At 42.1% G+C, this 16,744-nt stretch overlaps 1 protein-coding gene across 19 annotated transcripts in view; it reads right to left on the minus strand.

Moving 5' to 3' along the window:
* Positions 1-16,744, minus strand: part of raraa (retinoic acid receptor, alpha a) — a 634,542-nt gene that overhangs the window by 209,903 nt on the left and 407,895 nt on the right. For 18 of the 19 annotated variants that reach the window (XM_070864263.1, XM_070864259.1, XM_070864257.1 and 15 more), the window contains one exon: positions 7,218-7,773. In XM_070864263.1, the coding sequence (XP_070720364.1) occupies positions 7,218-7,392 (175 nt within the window). In that variant the 5' untranslated portion in view covers positions 7,393-7,773. Of the gene's footprint in view, positions 1-7,217; positions 7,774-10,568; positions 10,674-16,744 lie in introns of those variants that run through there. The other variant, XM_070864267.1, reaches the window with a different exon arrangement.

Below are 16,744 nucleotides of genomic sequence, written 5' to 3' on the forward strand. Positions count from 1 at the left end.
TGAACTACTTCATTGTGTCGAATCAAATGTTTGCAAATTAAACACTCATTGTGTCAACTGTTAAATGTTTACAAATAAAACACACCAGGTTTGAAAAATGCTTTTGGCCATGAGGAGTAATTGAGGCAAATGGCACAGATGCATTTAAGGGGAAGCTAGATAAGTACATGAGAGAGAAAGGAATAGAAGGGCATGCTGATAGGGTTAGATGAAGAAGGTTGGAAGGAAGCTTGTGAGGAGCATAAACGCCAGCATGGACCAGTTTGGCCAAATGGTCCGTTTCCGTGTTGTAGGCCCAATGTAATATATTATCCCTTCCAGTTTAAATTGCAGCAATGACTGGAGCCACACAGCCAGTCTTGGAACAGACAAACAAATATTTTTTTGATCCAGTTGTACATTTTTCATTAGTGAGCTCAGACGATGATGTCGTGATCAACATTTATCACTCAGCCATCATCACTAAAACAGATTATCTGGTCACTTCTCTGTGTGAGATACCTTGCTGTGTACAAATTAGCTGTTGCGTTTCCCTACATAACAAGTGACTAACTTCAAAAAGTATTTCATGGGCTGTGAAGCACTTTGGGACATCCTGAGGGGCATGAAGGGCACTACAGAAGTGCAAATTCTTTCTAACAAGTGAAATATTTAGCAATTATGTCTATTTTCCCTTCCTTCAGCCCTCCTCTCCTGAAGAAACTCATTCCTTGCTGGAGTACGATTCCACAGATCCCAGGCACAACTAATACCAGGTGACCATAATTCCCGTGTGGCCCTCGACAATCAGTGAGGCAGGCTGGTGTGGGGGAGGAAGGTGGCACAGCTGACCTCTCTCCTGTCTTCACTTGATGTCCACACACACGCACATCAAAAAGGAATTACTGGATAGCAATCAGGAGCAGGAACTCTGCCCAATTCTCCCATTGTAACCTGGGGTGCTGAAGACAATTGTAATGCCCTGCCACAGCTCTGGCTAATCAGCTATCTCAACATAGACTGAGGATCAAACCTGGGGCCTTCCTGGTCTGTATGGCTCAGCAGTTCATTGAATGAATGGCTATGCAATCAGTCAGGGAAAATCTTCTAATCAACAAAGTTTGCACTCAGGCTTAAAATTGAATTAATTACTGCTCAAATAACATTTCTAAGTATTGGCATAGTACAGTGTTGTGTACATTCTGATTTAATCATCGGATCTCATTCTCCTGCAGACAGCTGTCAGTATTGTGATAAGATAACAAACAGTTAAATGTGTTTCAGCTCTTTAGCTGTCACCTCAGTAACTAGCCAACATGATGGTTGAAAATGGATATTTAAATTGAGCTGGGGCTCAACTCAGACAGTGACAAGATTATATTACTGTTCAAAATTGCAAACAAGCCCTCAACTAGCCAACTGTGTTCTTTTTATACAAAGACTCCACTTTAGAATAATCCCGATAACTGTTTATTCTATATGTTCCTCTGACTGGTTATTAGGTATAATTGCCAAACTGGTACCCTGTAATATGGTTTAGAAAACTTACAAACCAATATGCTTCCTGTCTCATGCACTTACTTCACAGTCCTACATTATAACAGTGACAACATTTCAAAAGTATTTCATTGGCTGTAAAATGCTTAGGGACGTCCTGAGGTAGTGAAGACGCTATATAATTGCAAGTCTTTCTTTTCTTTCAAGTTGCTTCAATCACTACCAGTCAGTCCTGTAACTGGCAGTACTTCACCCTTGTGTTACAGGGAGACCTTTATGGTTCATTAGGCATGCCATACACAAGAGCGATGCTCAAATGGACACTCGCAGCCTCCGTATGCCTGCTCTCCCCAATTCTACTTTGTTCCTGATTCCATTCCTAATCAAGGATCTCTAATCTGAAAATAAGTGAAGGTTTATGGTGGCTCATCTTGAGGCTAGAGAGCGCAGTCAGTGGCAAGGAACCATACATCTGTCAATGGCACTCGGTCAACATAAAACTGCTTGAGCCCAAAATGCTGTGTCCAGACATAACCCAAATTTGGAAGGACAGAATTACTGCACTGGTAGACGCTATGTTGAGTTAGCAGGAGCGCACATCAGGAATTCAGATGTGCCCCACCTAAGATATCCGGCCTTAATATTAATAAAGCTAAGATCACGGGAGGGAAGTGGGGCCCTAGTTCCTGATATACTCCTGCTGGACGCAGTTCTGTACCAGGAATGCAAATATGTAATATTATTCCTTAGATTTCTGCTCGAAGCAAACTACTTAACTTGTAAACAAGGGTGTTGGAATATCTCAGTGAGATGTCTAACTATTAAGTAACAGATTTTATTTCTGTATTTGATAGATTCCTCCACTTATAAGGATGTCGTTCACCCCCATGGATCGGTTCTGGGATCAATGAGTAACCGAAAGGCAGTGGGAATTATTTTACAGTAGGGTGAAAACAGGCGCTAAGTGAGTGCTGCGCTAATAAGACGCGCCTGTTTGCACGTCTGGTTTTAGCGCAATTTTGGGCCTAATTTCCTGAATACCATAATTTGAACTTGCCTGGAGATGCTAAAACAGACACCTACAGGTTGAGCACTCAAAGCACTGATTAGAAGCAATTTTAGTGGAGCTGCATACGTGGGCTCCACGCACCCACTTCCCCTGAAGGTGTGAAGTGCACTCACTGGCAGACAATGTTTCAGGTTACCTCAGGCGCCGAGGGAAATGGCGCACAAGAGGTCTCGGTGGAGGAAGTCCAGAGGAGGAGGAATGTCCCGTACCCACAGCGGGGGGAAGGAGTCCACCTCGCCCTCAGCACAAGAGACACAACAGTATGAATCCTTAAACAGACAGGACACACCAAGGCAAATTTTAGGATGCTGCCCTCGTGATGCAGAGATCAGTGATCCTGCAAGGTTTTCTGTCCATTAATTGAATGGATAGGAGCGCAAATTTGTAAAATTTACACCAGTGACAGGCACGAGGTGACAGGCAGGAGGGGATTGAACGATTACTCGTGTCAAAACTGCTGGTTTAATTTTGCTTCAGTAAATTGACCAGTGTAAAGACTTGACAGAAATCTAAAATTAGCACCACTCAAAAAAATAATCATCAGTGCACATTCCAAGATGGCAAAACAATAAGGCACTTGAATACAGTCTACAGGGAACTATGAAGGACACGTCACCAGGAAAAGAGGGAAACCTTGTCCCTTGACCTTTAAGGAATCACTGTAGCACCGGGAGAGACATTAATGTAATTGTGTTAGTTCTGTAACCTGAGCCGACAGGCATTCTGTAGCTCTTAATGGTACCTTTAATTTTCATCAGCATTGAGGAGGACAAGTGGGACCCTGGAGGTCTCTCATTTTACAGTGAGTTGCTTGTCATATTACAACGCAGCACAATGCAAACTGAACACTGAAGTTCTGGCAGACAACTTATTTTATTTAAGACGTGAAACTGTAAATCTAAAAGACAGGCAGGAAAAAAAAAAGCACGAGGTTTATACATTAAAAAAAAAATTGGATTCAGAATGAACTCCTTCAAATTGTTCAGATCAACGACAACAACTTGCTTTTAGATCAGATTAGATGAGGCCCTTGCTCTAAATTCCTGTGTTATTAAAAGATACACTCCGCCTCTCTCAATGTGGTACAAGGTTTTGGCTCACTGTGCAATTATGCCCAGATTGCTTGTAATCCTTTAATCAAACAGCATTTTTTGAATGCTTTACTGAACTGTTGCTGTTGCACGTGTTCTTCATTCACTGAATGCAGGGGGCAAAACATGCAGCACTAGTAGGTGGCCACCATTTCAGCATAGATATTATATTTCAATTTTGGAGATGATGCAATCTACTGTTGGCTCAGCGGGTAAACACACTGTGAGGCTTCAACATTGAGTCACGCAGAACCGGAGCGTTCAGGCTTGATCGCTAACCTGGGCCGAGTTAACTCGTGGGAGTGGAAGCAGCACAGTTGGGTTCAGCTTCTCGGGACTATTGAAACAATTAACTGATCATTATCGAATGCGATAGTGGACATTAAGCAGGAACATGATTGGCTGCAATGGTCCCCATGATTGAATATTCTTCTGTTGTCGTTTTTAAGTTTCGTACTGGAAGACCATTAACGTGGATGAGCTGGGAGGAGATTTAAGTACTCATGGAACTGTACCCCAATATGAGTTGTCACAATCAGGAAAAGGGAGGACGAAGGAGAGAAAAATCAGGGTCTTCCAAGGAATAGTGCTTACTTGCTGATGTGTCCCAGATACCTTTATTTTCATCATTCATTTCTTCAATGGTGAAAAGAAGAGGTGCTACAAAAGGACACTACCTCAACACGATTTGCTCAACTAGAAAGATGAACATAGGGTGACAGGCCCTTTAAATTACTACAATATGAACTTAAAAAAATAAAACAGGTCTCACTGGGAGACAGCTAGGGGTAAGTGCAAGGATATCTGATCTGCTGACACTGAAAATGTACATTTCTATCCCTGCAGATTTGAAACCATATTGAATTAACTACAAGGCTGAGGTGTTCATTGATGTATGGATTTTATGCACATGGAGAAAGAGCTAATATAAAACAGCAGCAATGTGGCCTCCTCTTCCCAATACGCTGTCTGCATGTTGTCCATATCGCCATACCCAAAATACTGCACCTATGCATTCAGTGCCCTCTTTGGGAACTTCAAAACATCTATTACATAGGAACAGGAGTAGACTGGCCATTCAGCCCCATGGGCCTGTTCTGTCGTTCAGTTAAATCAAGGCTGATCTGTATCTTAACTCCATTTACCCGCTTTGGCTCCAAATCACTTAATACCCTTACCTAACAAAAACCTATCAATCTTAAGTTTTGACATTTTCAATTGACCTACCTATTTGGGAGAGAGTGTTCCAGATTTCCACTACTCTTACAGCAGTACAGTTCAGTGTTATATGCTTCAATAAGGCGGCAACCCTTTCACCAGCAGAAATTTACAGTTTGAAACAAGCTACACTCCAGACAATGTTATTTACATTTGCATCTAAATATTTGCATTTAAATCTTCATATCATTTTAGCTTAAACAATACTATGCAATCTTTAGCGAGTGCGATAGCAGCTGTTTAATTAAAAAAATTAGCCAGATGGAAAAAGAATCAGTAATAAAAACAGCATTCTGAAATAGCTTAACAAAATTCAAAACTAGTGCTAATCTGACAGCATTTGCATATTAGGGATTAAATAGGAGTTCTGCCTCTTTGTCCCAGTTGACAACAGAAATCTCAAGGCATTAATTTCAAACAACAGGGGTTAACTCCCTTGTCCTGTCCAATATTCCTCTAATAATTACACTTAGTGCTGCCAGGTTTTGGCAGTCTTGACTTTGACAGCAGCACTGTATGGTAAACAAGAAAGGCATTATTGCTTCCAGAGCTGCGAAGATCCATGTGGAGGAGATGCTTTTCCCTGTTGCAACTAGGGCAGCAGTGTAAACACTGCCTTTTGGAGCTTTCTGGGCATGTATAGGCTGAGCGTAAAGCCCATCCATACCTGTCACCAGTGCAGTTTTACCTTCACTATTGTGCACAGACCTTCATCAGTGATCAGGGAACGTAATTCAACAACATAGACAAGCCTAGGTTATAGAAACATAGAAAATAGGTGCAGGAGTAGGCCATTCGGCCCTTCGAGCCTGCACCGCCATTCAATGAGTTCATGGCTGAACATGCAAATTCAGTATCCCATTCCTGCTGTCTCGCCATACCCCTTGATCCCCCTAGTAGTAAGGACTATATCTAACTCCTTTTTGAATATATTTAGTGAATTGGCCTCAACAACTTTCTGTGGTAGAGAATTCCACAGGTTCACCACTCTCTGGGTGAAGAAGTTTCTCCTCATCTCAGTCCTAAATGGCTTACCCCTTATCCTTAGACTGTGACCCCTGGTTCTGGACTTCCCCAACATTGGGAACATTCTTCCTGCATCTAACCTGTCTAAACCTGTCAGAATTTTAAACGTTTCTATGAGATCCCCTCTCATTCTTCTGAACTCCAGTGAATACAAGCCCAGTTGATCCAGTCTTTCTTGATATGTCAGTCCCGCCATCCCGGGATTCAGTCTGGTGAACCTTCGCTGCACTCCCTCAATAGTAAGAATGTCCTTCCTCAAGTTAGGAGACCAAAACTGTATACAATACTCCAGGTGTGGCATCACCAAGGCCCTGTACAACTCATAGAACAGCTTCTGTAATATAAATGCAACTGAAGGAAGCCCTCTAATTTCTCTGCTTCTCCCAAGGCCCCAATGCAAACAAAAAGTGCAGTCTCACTGTGCTACCTACAGGGCTGATGAAATATCTTAAAAGACAAACAAACAAACAGTGCACACTCCATTTCCCATTGAAATGAACACCAAACAGGGCTCATTAGAAACAATTCTTGTCTGTTAGTGGATCCTGGCCACAGGCTTTAACCCCTAAGCTACTCAGGTCAAACATCTGCAGCAGCAGAAATGTAGAACTTCATTAGTATTTAGAAAAGTCCTCCACTGAAGATTTCACTGCCCTTGAGTCCAGTTGTATCTGTGTTAAATCTGGTTAAAATACTGAAATGTGCTAGTCTGTGTTTAGGAATAAAGGTAAGCAAAATTGATCATTCTGATTACTGACCGACTAAAGGTAAACACAGTCAGACACTGGACAATGCAAAAAGTTGCTTTCATATTGATTTTGTACTATGTTAATGTGAATGGTTCCCAATGTGTGGGTCTCACAGCCAGCGAAACTCCCCAAATAAAGTTCCTTTCAGCCAGCTTTAGTATATTCAGCAAGTTAGCTCTGGATGCACAAGACCTGTGTGTTGGTAGCTAGCGGCACTAAGACAGCATAAGGCCAACATAACAGTACTTTCAATGACTTCATTTGGAATCAGTTCATTAACCTGTCCAAAAGTTTCGGAAGCTTGTACTGTTCTCGTTAGTTGCACTTACTGTCCCTAATTTTGTAACCCCAAACCAAATACATTGTTAAACTGTTTCAAATATAAAACAAGTTGAAAGCTAACAAATTGGTGATTTACTAAGGATGGGAAGTACAGCCAAGTGTGCTGCAACAGAGGCATTATGTCAAGTCAAAACCTCCGCAGTTGTATTCCAGGTAATGAAAACCTCAAGTGTACTTTTTAAGCACACGCAAACTATTTACCATTAAAACACAGATCTGAAACATGAATGATGGCGTGTTACTTACTGGCTGGTGAAGGGGTACTGTAGCCACTGACTGGAAGCTGGTGTTGCAATCCATTTATGGATGGTGGTGAAAGGCCCCCGAGGACCGGTGGGAAGAAGAATGGGTAATGGGGCACTGGGTAACCATTTACATGTCCATTACCAGGCGGTGTGCACGAACTGCTGTTGGTTGACATGGTGAAGCAAGACGTGTACAAGGATGGTCTTCACATGTGCACCACGATGCTGATCAGCGCATATCGAACAGGAGAAACGTCAAGAGAAACCCAAGGCAATGACAGCCTTGCGTGCAGAATTGATTTCAGAAACAGGCAGGAGTCATACAAAAAAAGATATAAAACCAGTTCTCCCGATGGAAAAATTACAAAGGCAGTCTGTATTCCTTATGGATGGCAAGCCTGACAGTCAACCATTGGTTCCGTATGAATCTATCCAAGTACTATCCTAACGCACATTGCAGCTGAACTCTTGTGGGAAAAATGCTCTTCACGTCCTCAGAGACTCCTTGAATAGGCGTTCTTCTCCTCTAAATCTGGGCCAGACTGGGTGTGCTTACACTGGAAAAGAACATAATTGTAAGAGCAGAGGAAAACTTGTTGAGAAACAGTAAATAACCACAGCTTTAAAATCAAATCTTACAGTAGAAAAGGCAGGCAGAATCATCTGGGCCCTTCCCAGAAAACAAGGAGGAGGAATGGTGAAGGGCGGGAAGAAGAATAAGCGTCAGCTCTTGTATGTGTACGTGGGCTTTGCAGGGCTGTATTACAGTATTTAAAATAATTGCTCCTCTTGTCCTGAAACATTTGATTTAAAAACACTCCAGACCTGGCATGTGCAAATTAAAATGTGCAAAAATTGAAAGGGATTTCTTAAAAATAATAGTTTGATATGCATTTCTACGAACCACCCTCCCCTCCCCATCAAACCATCCACCCATTCCAGCCCCTACATAAAGCTGGGAAGAACCCCAAAGCAGTGGTATCAGCACTTCCAGGCATACAGAGCACATAATGGTCACTTTTGTTTCCAAAAGCAATACAGTGCATGATAATGGGAAACAAATTATACAATTTAGTCGAAATCTAGTCATGATCATGATTTTGATTGCAAAACTACGCTACACTTCCCCCTTGCTCAAAGGAGTCTTTTTAAAAGATAAACAGATAGGAGCTCCAGAGAGGCCTGCGATACAGAGACTGACCCTCTGTCCTGGCCAACGCTGACCAGCATTGAAAGAACCTATGGGGAAGTCTAGCCAAGGCTCTGAGTCAGCATTGACAGGATCTGAGGTGAAGTCTACCCAAGGCAGCCTCTCCTTGCCAGGCAGTCAAACAACAATACTGAAGAATTATACAATCGAAGAATCATAGGGCACAGAAGGATGCCATTCGGCCCATTGTGTCTGTGTCGGCTCTTTGAAAGAGCATTCCAATTAGTCCCATTCCCTTGCTCTTTTGCATTAGCCCTGCAATTTTCTCTTCCTTTAAGTATTTATTCATTTCTCTTTTGAAAGTTACCAATGAATCTGCTTCTAACACCTTTTCAAGCAGTGGATTCCACATCATTGTAACTCGCTGTGTAAAAAAAGTCTCATCATCTCACCTCTGGCTCTTGCCAATGACCTTAAATCTGTGTCCTCTGGTTACCAACCTACTGCCATTGGAAATAGTTTCTCCTTATGTACTTTTTCAAATCCCTCATAATTTTTAAACACCTCTATTAAATCTCCCCTTAACCATATCTGCTCTAGTGCATGCAGAACGCTGCATTTTTCTACAGATTGTCTTTCCCTCCCTTCCAGCTAAAGCATGGAACAGTGAAAATATATACATGATACACAGCAATAAATTTCACACAAGCTTTTGGGATGGCTCAGGTATTTTTCCCATTCAGGTGGTTAACAGTGGAGAGATCCAGGATTCAAAATAAACATGAAGCACTCTGATCCTGACATAGGGACATCAGCCTCCACTGGGGCTCAATTTACAACCACAGGAGTGTGAAATAAGGAATTTGCTGACTATCCTATGGAGAGCCTCAACGTCATTCTAACTCTTTCATGGTGATGAAGGGCATGCTGGCAAATAACCCTTTGGAATTACTATTAACTTATTACAATCACCAACAGCAAGCTGAAGTTTTGAAATAAAATGCATCAAACTCCTCAAATCCAACACTGCTGTCTATGATGGGATACATCAAAGATTGTCTGCAAACACAATCAGAAGAAAAATATAAGAACTATAACTGTTCAGTTCAAAGGGGGGAAAAAACAGAACAAAGGGAGAAGCAGAAACAACCCAGCTTACTTTGACATACACAATTTAGAATACTTTATTAAGTTTGACAGCAATTTGTCACAAAAAGCACATTTCTACAAGCGTCCTAGCATGTTTGGATCAGAAGGATATGACAATCTTCTGACAACAAATGGAGGAGACTGAAAGAAGCCGGTCGCTTCAATAAAGTCTAGTTTTGTCTGTCAGGTTTGTTTTGGATTCCAGCAAAGCATTCTCAGTTTAACAATTTGCTTGTGAATCTTTTCGCATTTTGTTGTTGAAAGCCTCATCCATATTTTGTTGCCTCTAGACTTGGCTATTCCAATGGTCTGCTGGCCGGCCTCCCATCATCAACCCTCCATAAACTTGAGCACATCCAAAACTCTGCTGCCGTATCCTACATCGCACCAATCCCGTTCACCCATCACCTCTGTGCTCGCTGACCTACATTGGCTTCGCTTTTAAAATCAACCTGGTTTGAAAATCCCTCCATGGCCTCGCGCCTCCCTATCTCTGTAACCTCCTCCAGCCCTACAAGCCTCCAAGATCTCTGCACATCCTGATTTTAATCCCTTCACCATTAGCATCTGTGGGTTCAGATGCCTAGACCCTAAGCTCTGGAATTCCCTTTTTAAACCTCTTCATCTCTCTCTCCTCCTTTAAGATGCTCCTTAAAACCTACCTCTTTGACTAAGTCTGTCCTAATATCTCAATGTGACTTGTGAGTCAAATTTTGTTTGATAACGCTCCTGTGAAGTGCCTTGGGTTGTTTTGCAACATTAAAGGCGCTATATAAATAAAAGTTGTTGTTGCATCTAAATTGATCTCCACACATAACCCTAATCGTTGCAAATGCTTTAGCAAGTGGATTTGAAGTCTAGGTGGGAGACCATATTCAAATGAATTAAGAATTCACGACAGAACTTCCTGCAGTTGGACCACAGACAGGTTCCTGTACACCATGCACTATTAAATTCAGTTTGGGTCAAGTTGATCCATTCTGAAGGTAATTCCCTCGGGTGTACTGTGAAGGCAGCCTTCAGTCGGTTTAGATGCTAGGAGGTGTTAATTACCTGCCAGACCGGTGCGGTGTTGCACTTTGGTCTCAATCCACAGATTCACATCAACCATTTCTTGTAGACTGACGCAAACCTCCACTCGACAGCTCAATAGAAACCAAGGGGGAAGAGGGGAGAGCTTTGAAGAATAAACATTTCTAGTTGTTTACCTTGTATAAGTTTCTGCAACTGCTCTGCTAAATCATATCAAATACAAAATCTTAAATCCAGAAACACTTTACACCTGATCACTAATTTCAGAGATAAATCCCATGACTGGAAGTGGGAATTTATATACTGGACCATATCACGGGTCCATACTCCAGGAGAATTTATAAAGCAAATTCATTTTCAAGCTTAACCCACAGCAGGTTCACTCCAGAATATGCCTTACAAGATGAACATGGGCATTGTAAAATCCAATGCCTTGTAGCAGTTGACTCAATCCTTTGGGATGGAATTGTGGTGTTGATTTGCACAAATTATGTTTTACTTCCAAACTTGTAATGTACTATTCGCTTTGCGTTTCATTACTGAAAACATTTGGTTCAATTAATCATGGTACGATGCAACAATTAGAAAATTATACTGATTAACAAGCATAGCTGAAGTTGCTGTATCCCTTTCCTTGGGTCTTCAATGGTGCTCCACATTGCATAGCCACAATGGGCCTCAGTACAACTGACTAGGAAGAGGGAAGAGAGAGCCAGATTGCTAGTCAGTGGCTAATCATGGAAAGGGCAAATGTGGAGAATGAGAGGGTTGAGCTCAGCTGTGATGCACCCTGAGATAGAATAGCCGACCACTACCCCGCCTAGGCTCACAGATAAACATTGGTCACTTGAACAATGTGCTGGATTGTAGCTAGTGCCAGTAAAACTGTATCCCAGCACGAGTCAGCACGAAAACGGAGTGTGATGGAAATTTTAAAAAGTACTCCCCAGCCCCAGCGCCTGTTATTTTGGACATGGGGAGACTGTGCAAACGTTATCTACATGTTCGTGCTTATTTGCAGCCTGATGTTGCTTCCCAGGATCCATGTGATATACGCAGATTCAATGAGAATTATTTTAACTTTTGGAAATAGTGTAAAACGGTGATATCGGATTGGCCGCCTATTATACAGCTCTCCTGATTTTCCCTTTCAATGAAGTCAACGGAAAGAAGAACTGATCGAGATGCACAACAAGCAACCGATCCGATATTGCCCGTTTTGCACTATCGCCAAAACTTAAAATGACCCCCAGTGGGTTCATTATCGCATCTTCGATTCCAGTTGACCGAGAGACAGGGTGCATGATGGGCTGCAACAGTGAGTCTCCCAACTCCAAAACTCAAACAAATAGAGGATGGTGCATCTCTCTGGGGTCCCAATACATTGGTTCAGAATAGTGGAACAAGTTTTGAGCTCACAATTCTTCCACTGTCTTGAAATCCCTCCCTCACCCCCTCTGCTTCTCCACCTTCTCCCCTTTGACCAAGCTTTTGATCACCCTCCTAGTCTCTCCTTCTTTGCTCAGTGTCTATTTTTTCCTGTGAAGCACCTTGGGACATTTTTCCACACTGAAGACGAACATAAATGTAAGCTGTTGTTGTAGCTGCCTGTCTAGCCATGGATGCACAGGGTGTGGCAGAGAAACCAGAAAGGGAATGACTGAAATACATATAATTGTTTTAAAGGCTTGTCTCACTTTGAGGGTAAACAAAAAAGTGAGATTATAATCACAGTACTGCCAGAAGTGATGTATATAATTACATTTTTATGTTTCAAAAACACTTCCTTTTGTGAGAACTTTACGGTCACAAAAATGCAAGACTCTCAAAAACATTGTTATTTCTTAGCATTACGATTTCTGACATTGTTGCGTACGCAAAATAATAGCCAGGTTGTTAAATGACACGTTACTGTGTTCAACATAATCGTTCTGTACTGTGTAATTAAAATTGGCAGCATTTGTAATTTTCAAATTAGGAATATAAAACTTGTCAATGGTTCATTTTCAAATCATTTTGCCAATGTGTAAATATATTCACGAAGTACGCTAAGTTCTTTATTTTCTTTTCTGTCCTGAAAATAATTTTTATTTTAGGCAAATCACCAAATACAGTTAGTTATTTTTAAAACTGCTTCATGTTTAAACAAGAATACAAGCTTCTTTTGTTGCATGGTTCCAACACGGGCAGTAGAAGTTCTCAGTGAGAATCTTGTTTTGCCATTCTATCATTTGCAGTGGTGATGTGCTGTATCATCAGTTTCAACTGTTGCTGGCTCGTTTAAAATACTGAAGCTCTTTCACAGTCCATGCTGATGTAGGCGGCACCAGACTTCATTATGGGGATGCAGAATGCACAGTGGTAGCTGATAGGAACATGCCTCACTGACCACTGAATATCAACCAACCAGCTGCTTATAGCAGCCAGCCATTAATGTTGAAAGGACAATGATGTATCTTTCATCTGCTCCAATTTAATAATGTCATCCAAATATTAGATAGCACTGCTGAGAGCAGCAGCAACAACGTACAAACTCTGTAACTGACACCTAAAGCACCAAACTAAACCCCACCCGTTTAACAATACTGCAGGTTAACAGGCACCCCTAATACAGTATTTCAGTCCCAACACAGTGGGGACAATTTCCGTTATTATGCCTGGGAGCTTTGAATCACCTGGACGTAGGGCATAGAGGAAGATCGGGCTGGTTTCAACACCACCGTGCAAACCTTCCCACTCAGTTTTCCTCTATGCAATCCAATACACAATAATATATACAGTAATGGGAATGTCTGCTCTAGTACATCATATATTGACACGCTGTTCCATGGATCCCCATTGAATTGCAGTATTTTCTTGCAGTCCAAGTAGAGCAAAGTTGATATTTAATATTTATGCATTTTAACAATATATAAAACTGGACTTTCCATGAGAGGTACTTTAATGAAAATATTTCTTGTTTGCTTTAGAGCTTAGGTTAGGCCTGACAGGACAGTTAAAACAGCCACACTTGCAATATAGCCTAGTGGATAAAAGGGTCACCCAGTGTAGTACTAAGCCAGTGTAGTACTAAGCCAGTGTAGTACTAAGCCAGACAGACCCAGATTCAATTCCCGGTCTGTGATGAGTTAATTGATCGCAACTGGGACAGCAGCTAGGATGCTGTAATCAACTTTTGTTTTGCTGTGCTGAGGAAGAGAAAATAAACCAGGGTCCCCATTCCTCTCCAGTGACTGTGGAGTGACATTGAATGAGGACGTGGTCGTGTTCAGCTGTGGTGTCCCCTATGATCAAACATCTTGCTCACCATCTAGGCTCACACACAGTGAATGTTGATCCACTTGGAGCAAGGAGCCGGAAGGCAAATGGTGCCCATGGAATTGCACCCCAGCAAAAAGTCATTGTCTTCAGCAGAGGAGGCGGGGTTGGGAGAACACTGGTAGAATTCACAAGCAGAAAAAAATGCTGTCATGGCCTCCAGATGTGCTGCTACATTATTTCTGAGTGGTATATTCGGTCTGAGCCCCAGACCAGCTATATAGCAGTGACATCAATTGAGCGGGTTTTACAGTCTTTGTTGGCCAGGCCCAAACCACAACCACTGTGGTAACAATGATTCGCTCAAACAAACTCATAGTAACACGGTTATTAATATATGTGGCCTTTCTTCACATGCTCTCTCATAACTAGTTCTGTTCCCTCCGTTTTTTTCTTTATCATCTCCGATCTGCTCCAGGGCCACACTCTTAAATAAAATCATGGGAAGCATTAAATAGTTCAGCAGATCTTGTGGGCAAATGGGTGCATAGTTTACTCAGTCAAAAAATGATCGGACGTTGTGCAGCCGCCTGATTGTTGCCGGTTAAGTTGATGGCCTTCGAACAGTTGGATATTGCAGAGGTCAGATCAACATTTAGATCTCACAGATTAATAATATGGGTTAAACACATAAGACGGTTACCTCGCTGCTCGAGAAAACAAGGGGCCCAAATTTGGCCAGGAGTTGCTCCGTTTTTTTTGGAGCAACTTGATTTTTCTGGAGTATCTTAAAAATCCCCATTCTGCACATTTAATTTGTGCCAGTGTAAGTGAGTTAGTTAGGATTTTTTTTTAATTTAGTTTTTTTTCCCAAAAAGGGGCATTACCAGCCACCTACGTCTGTTTTGGCCATTTAAGCCAGTTTGGACAGCTAATAGTTGCTCCAAACTAACTTAGGCCTTGCGGAGAGTTAAGAAATCAGCGCAGGTAGCCTCCATATGACAGTGTTATGATAGGAATGCTAGTTTTTTAAATCCCAAGCAGCAAGGCTGGACAGGGTGTAGGTGCTATCAGCCTGATTAAACTGAGTATGGGGTTTTAACAAGAATAAAAATGATCTTGTAATGAAGGCTGAAGTATAGAGGCCACTTAAGCAAGGGGCAGGTTTGCTTTCTAAATAATAGATCAAGAGCACCAATGCTCTCGCCTAATGGATCCGTATGCAGCATCACACCACATTGGATTTTGACTTCTGCGGCATCAAATTGCCCTGACTAGGTTTAGAAATTTTAAACATTAGATTTAACAAAAATAGCATGTCAAAATGTAAACTTAAATTTTGGTGTTCAGCATTGCGTAGTGTGACTCTGATAATTAGTAATATTTTAGAATTCTATGCAGTAGTGGGTGAGCTGTAAGATACTGCAAAAAAGGAATTTTTAGTAAAGATAGCTAGATATTACAGTACTGGAAAATCTTTGAAGATTCTTTCTCCCCCTCCCCCCCGCCGATCAAAACTCTTCCCCCCCACCAACCTGTTTCTTGTAGCCCTCAGCGCGGGCAGCGGCCACAGCCTGTGCGGCAGGCCACTCGACCTTGGATAGGGGCGGGATGCGTTGGGTCCCACACTGCAGGCATCATCAAAACAATCATGGGAGGAGCTACTGCGCATGCGCGAACGCTCTACTGTGCATGCGGACAGTTGCCGACACTGTTTTCAGCGCAGGGCTGTAGCTCCGCCCCCCCACTCCATGAGAAACGCCGCACCAGGACCCGGGACACACAGCAGAGCGGCCAGAATTGTTAGTACGTTTTTTTGGCGCCGTTTTGAGCGCACAAAGTCGGCGCATCTCGGGAGAATGCGCCGGAAAAAGGGATTGGGGAAATTTGGGCCCAAGGAGAGTACAGCTGCACACAGGCTGGGAAAGCTGGAGAATATACTGCTGTCTGGTCTGGGTCTCTATCATTTCCTATTGGAAAAAACGAACTAGGTGGGTGACAGAATGAAACATTACTATTAATTAAGTAAAGTAATCCAGATAAACAGCACCGGATTTAGGAAATCCCCCTCTAAAAATGCAATACTTGATGATGGGCGGTATGAGGGCCAGACTCCAGACAGCAAGCCTAAAATAAAAACAGTTGTTCTCTTTTTTCATCAGATTCCAAGCAGTCCTCCTCAACACACACACACGCGATATTCCTAAGATCATTCCAACCCTACAATTCTTCTGCATGACTACAAATCAGGAAGCACATTCACATTTTCACAGTAAGACCACACAGACTGCAGGATTTCTCCACATATACAGTTACTTTAACTGTTTTCCCTATTTAGCTCTTTCATTTTCCTCCTTTTTCTCTCTATCCTTTCATCTGTTTCTGTGGGTTTTTGTCTCTGCTCCGTCTTCTTACCTTCTGCTGTGCTCCCTTACTTCTCTTGCTCTCACAGGATGTAGGTTTTTAATCTGAACCGTCACAAGAATTATGGCAAAGTAAATCCTTTCATAGTCACGTGTCCTAGAATGTCTTTAGTGTCGGAGTTAATTTTTTTTTTAAAGAGGATTCAAATATGCTGCAAAACATCCACATTAATAACCATCTTCTGTGACCCACAAACATGCACTATATTAAAAAGTTAAAACTTCACTTAGTGCGCAGTGTGCATTTTTTAAATCTAATTTTCTTTCCTCCTCTAGTGAAGGCACCAATTCTTGAAGACTGGTTGCATGGGCACTGGCAGACCTCCAATGCCTTACGCAAATGGACATTCTTTATGCATGAGCCCAGGCTGTAAGCATCAGCTGGTTGTTCAACTGTGGAAGGCTCCGCAGACAAAACCTGAGCTTGCCCCTGCCCAAAGTCCACAAATCCAAGAGTCATTGGTATTGTGTGGTAAATTCAGAGTCTGGACAATCGACTAGGTATCTAATCCACTG

Source organism: Pristiophorus japonicus, chromosome 21 (genome assembly GCF_044704955.1).
Source record: "Pristiophorus japonicus isolate sPriJap1 chromosome 21, sPriJap1.hap1, whole genome shotgun sequence".
In the NCBI taxonomy this organism is placed as follows: Eukaryota; Metazoa; Chordata; class Chondrichthyes; family Pristiophoridae; genus Pristiophorus; species Pristiophorus japonicus.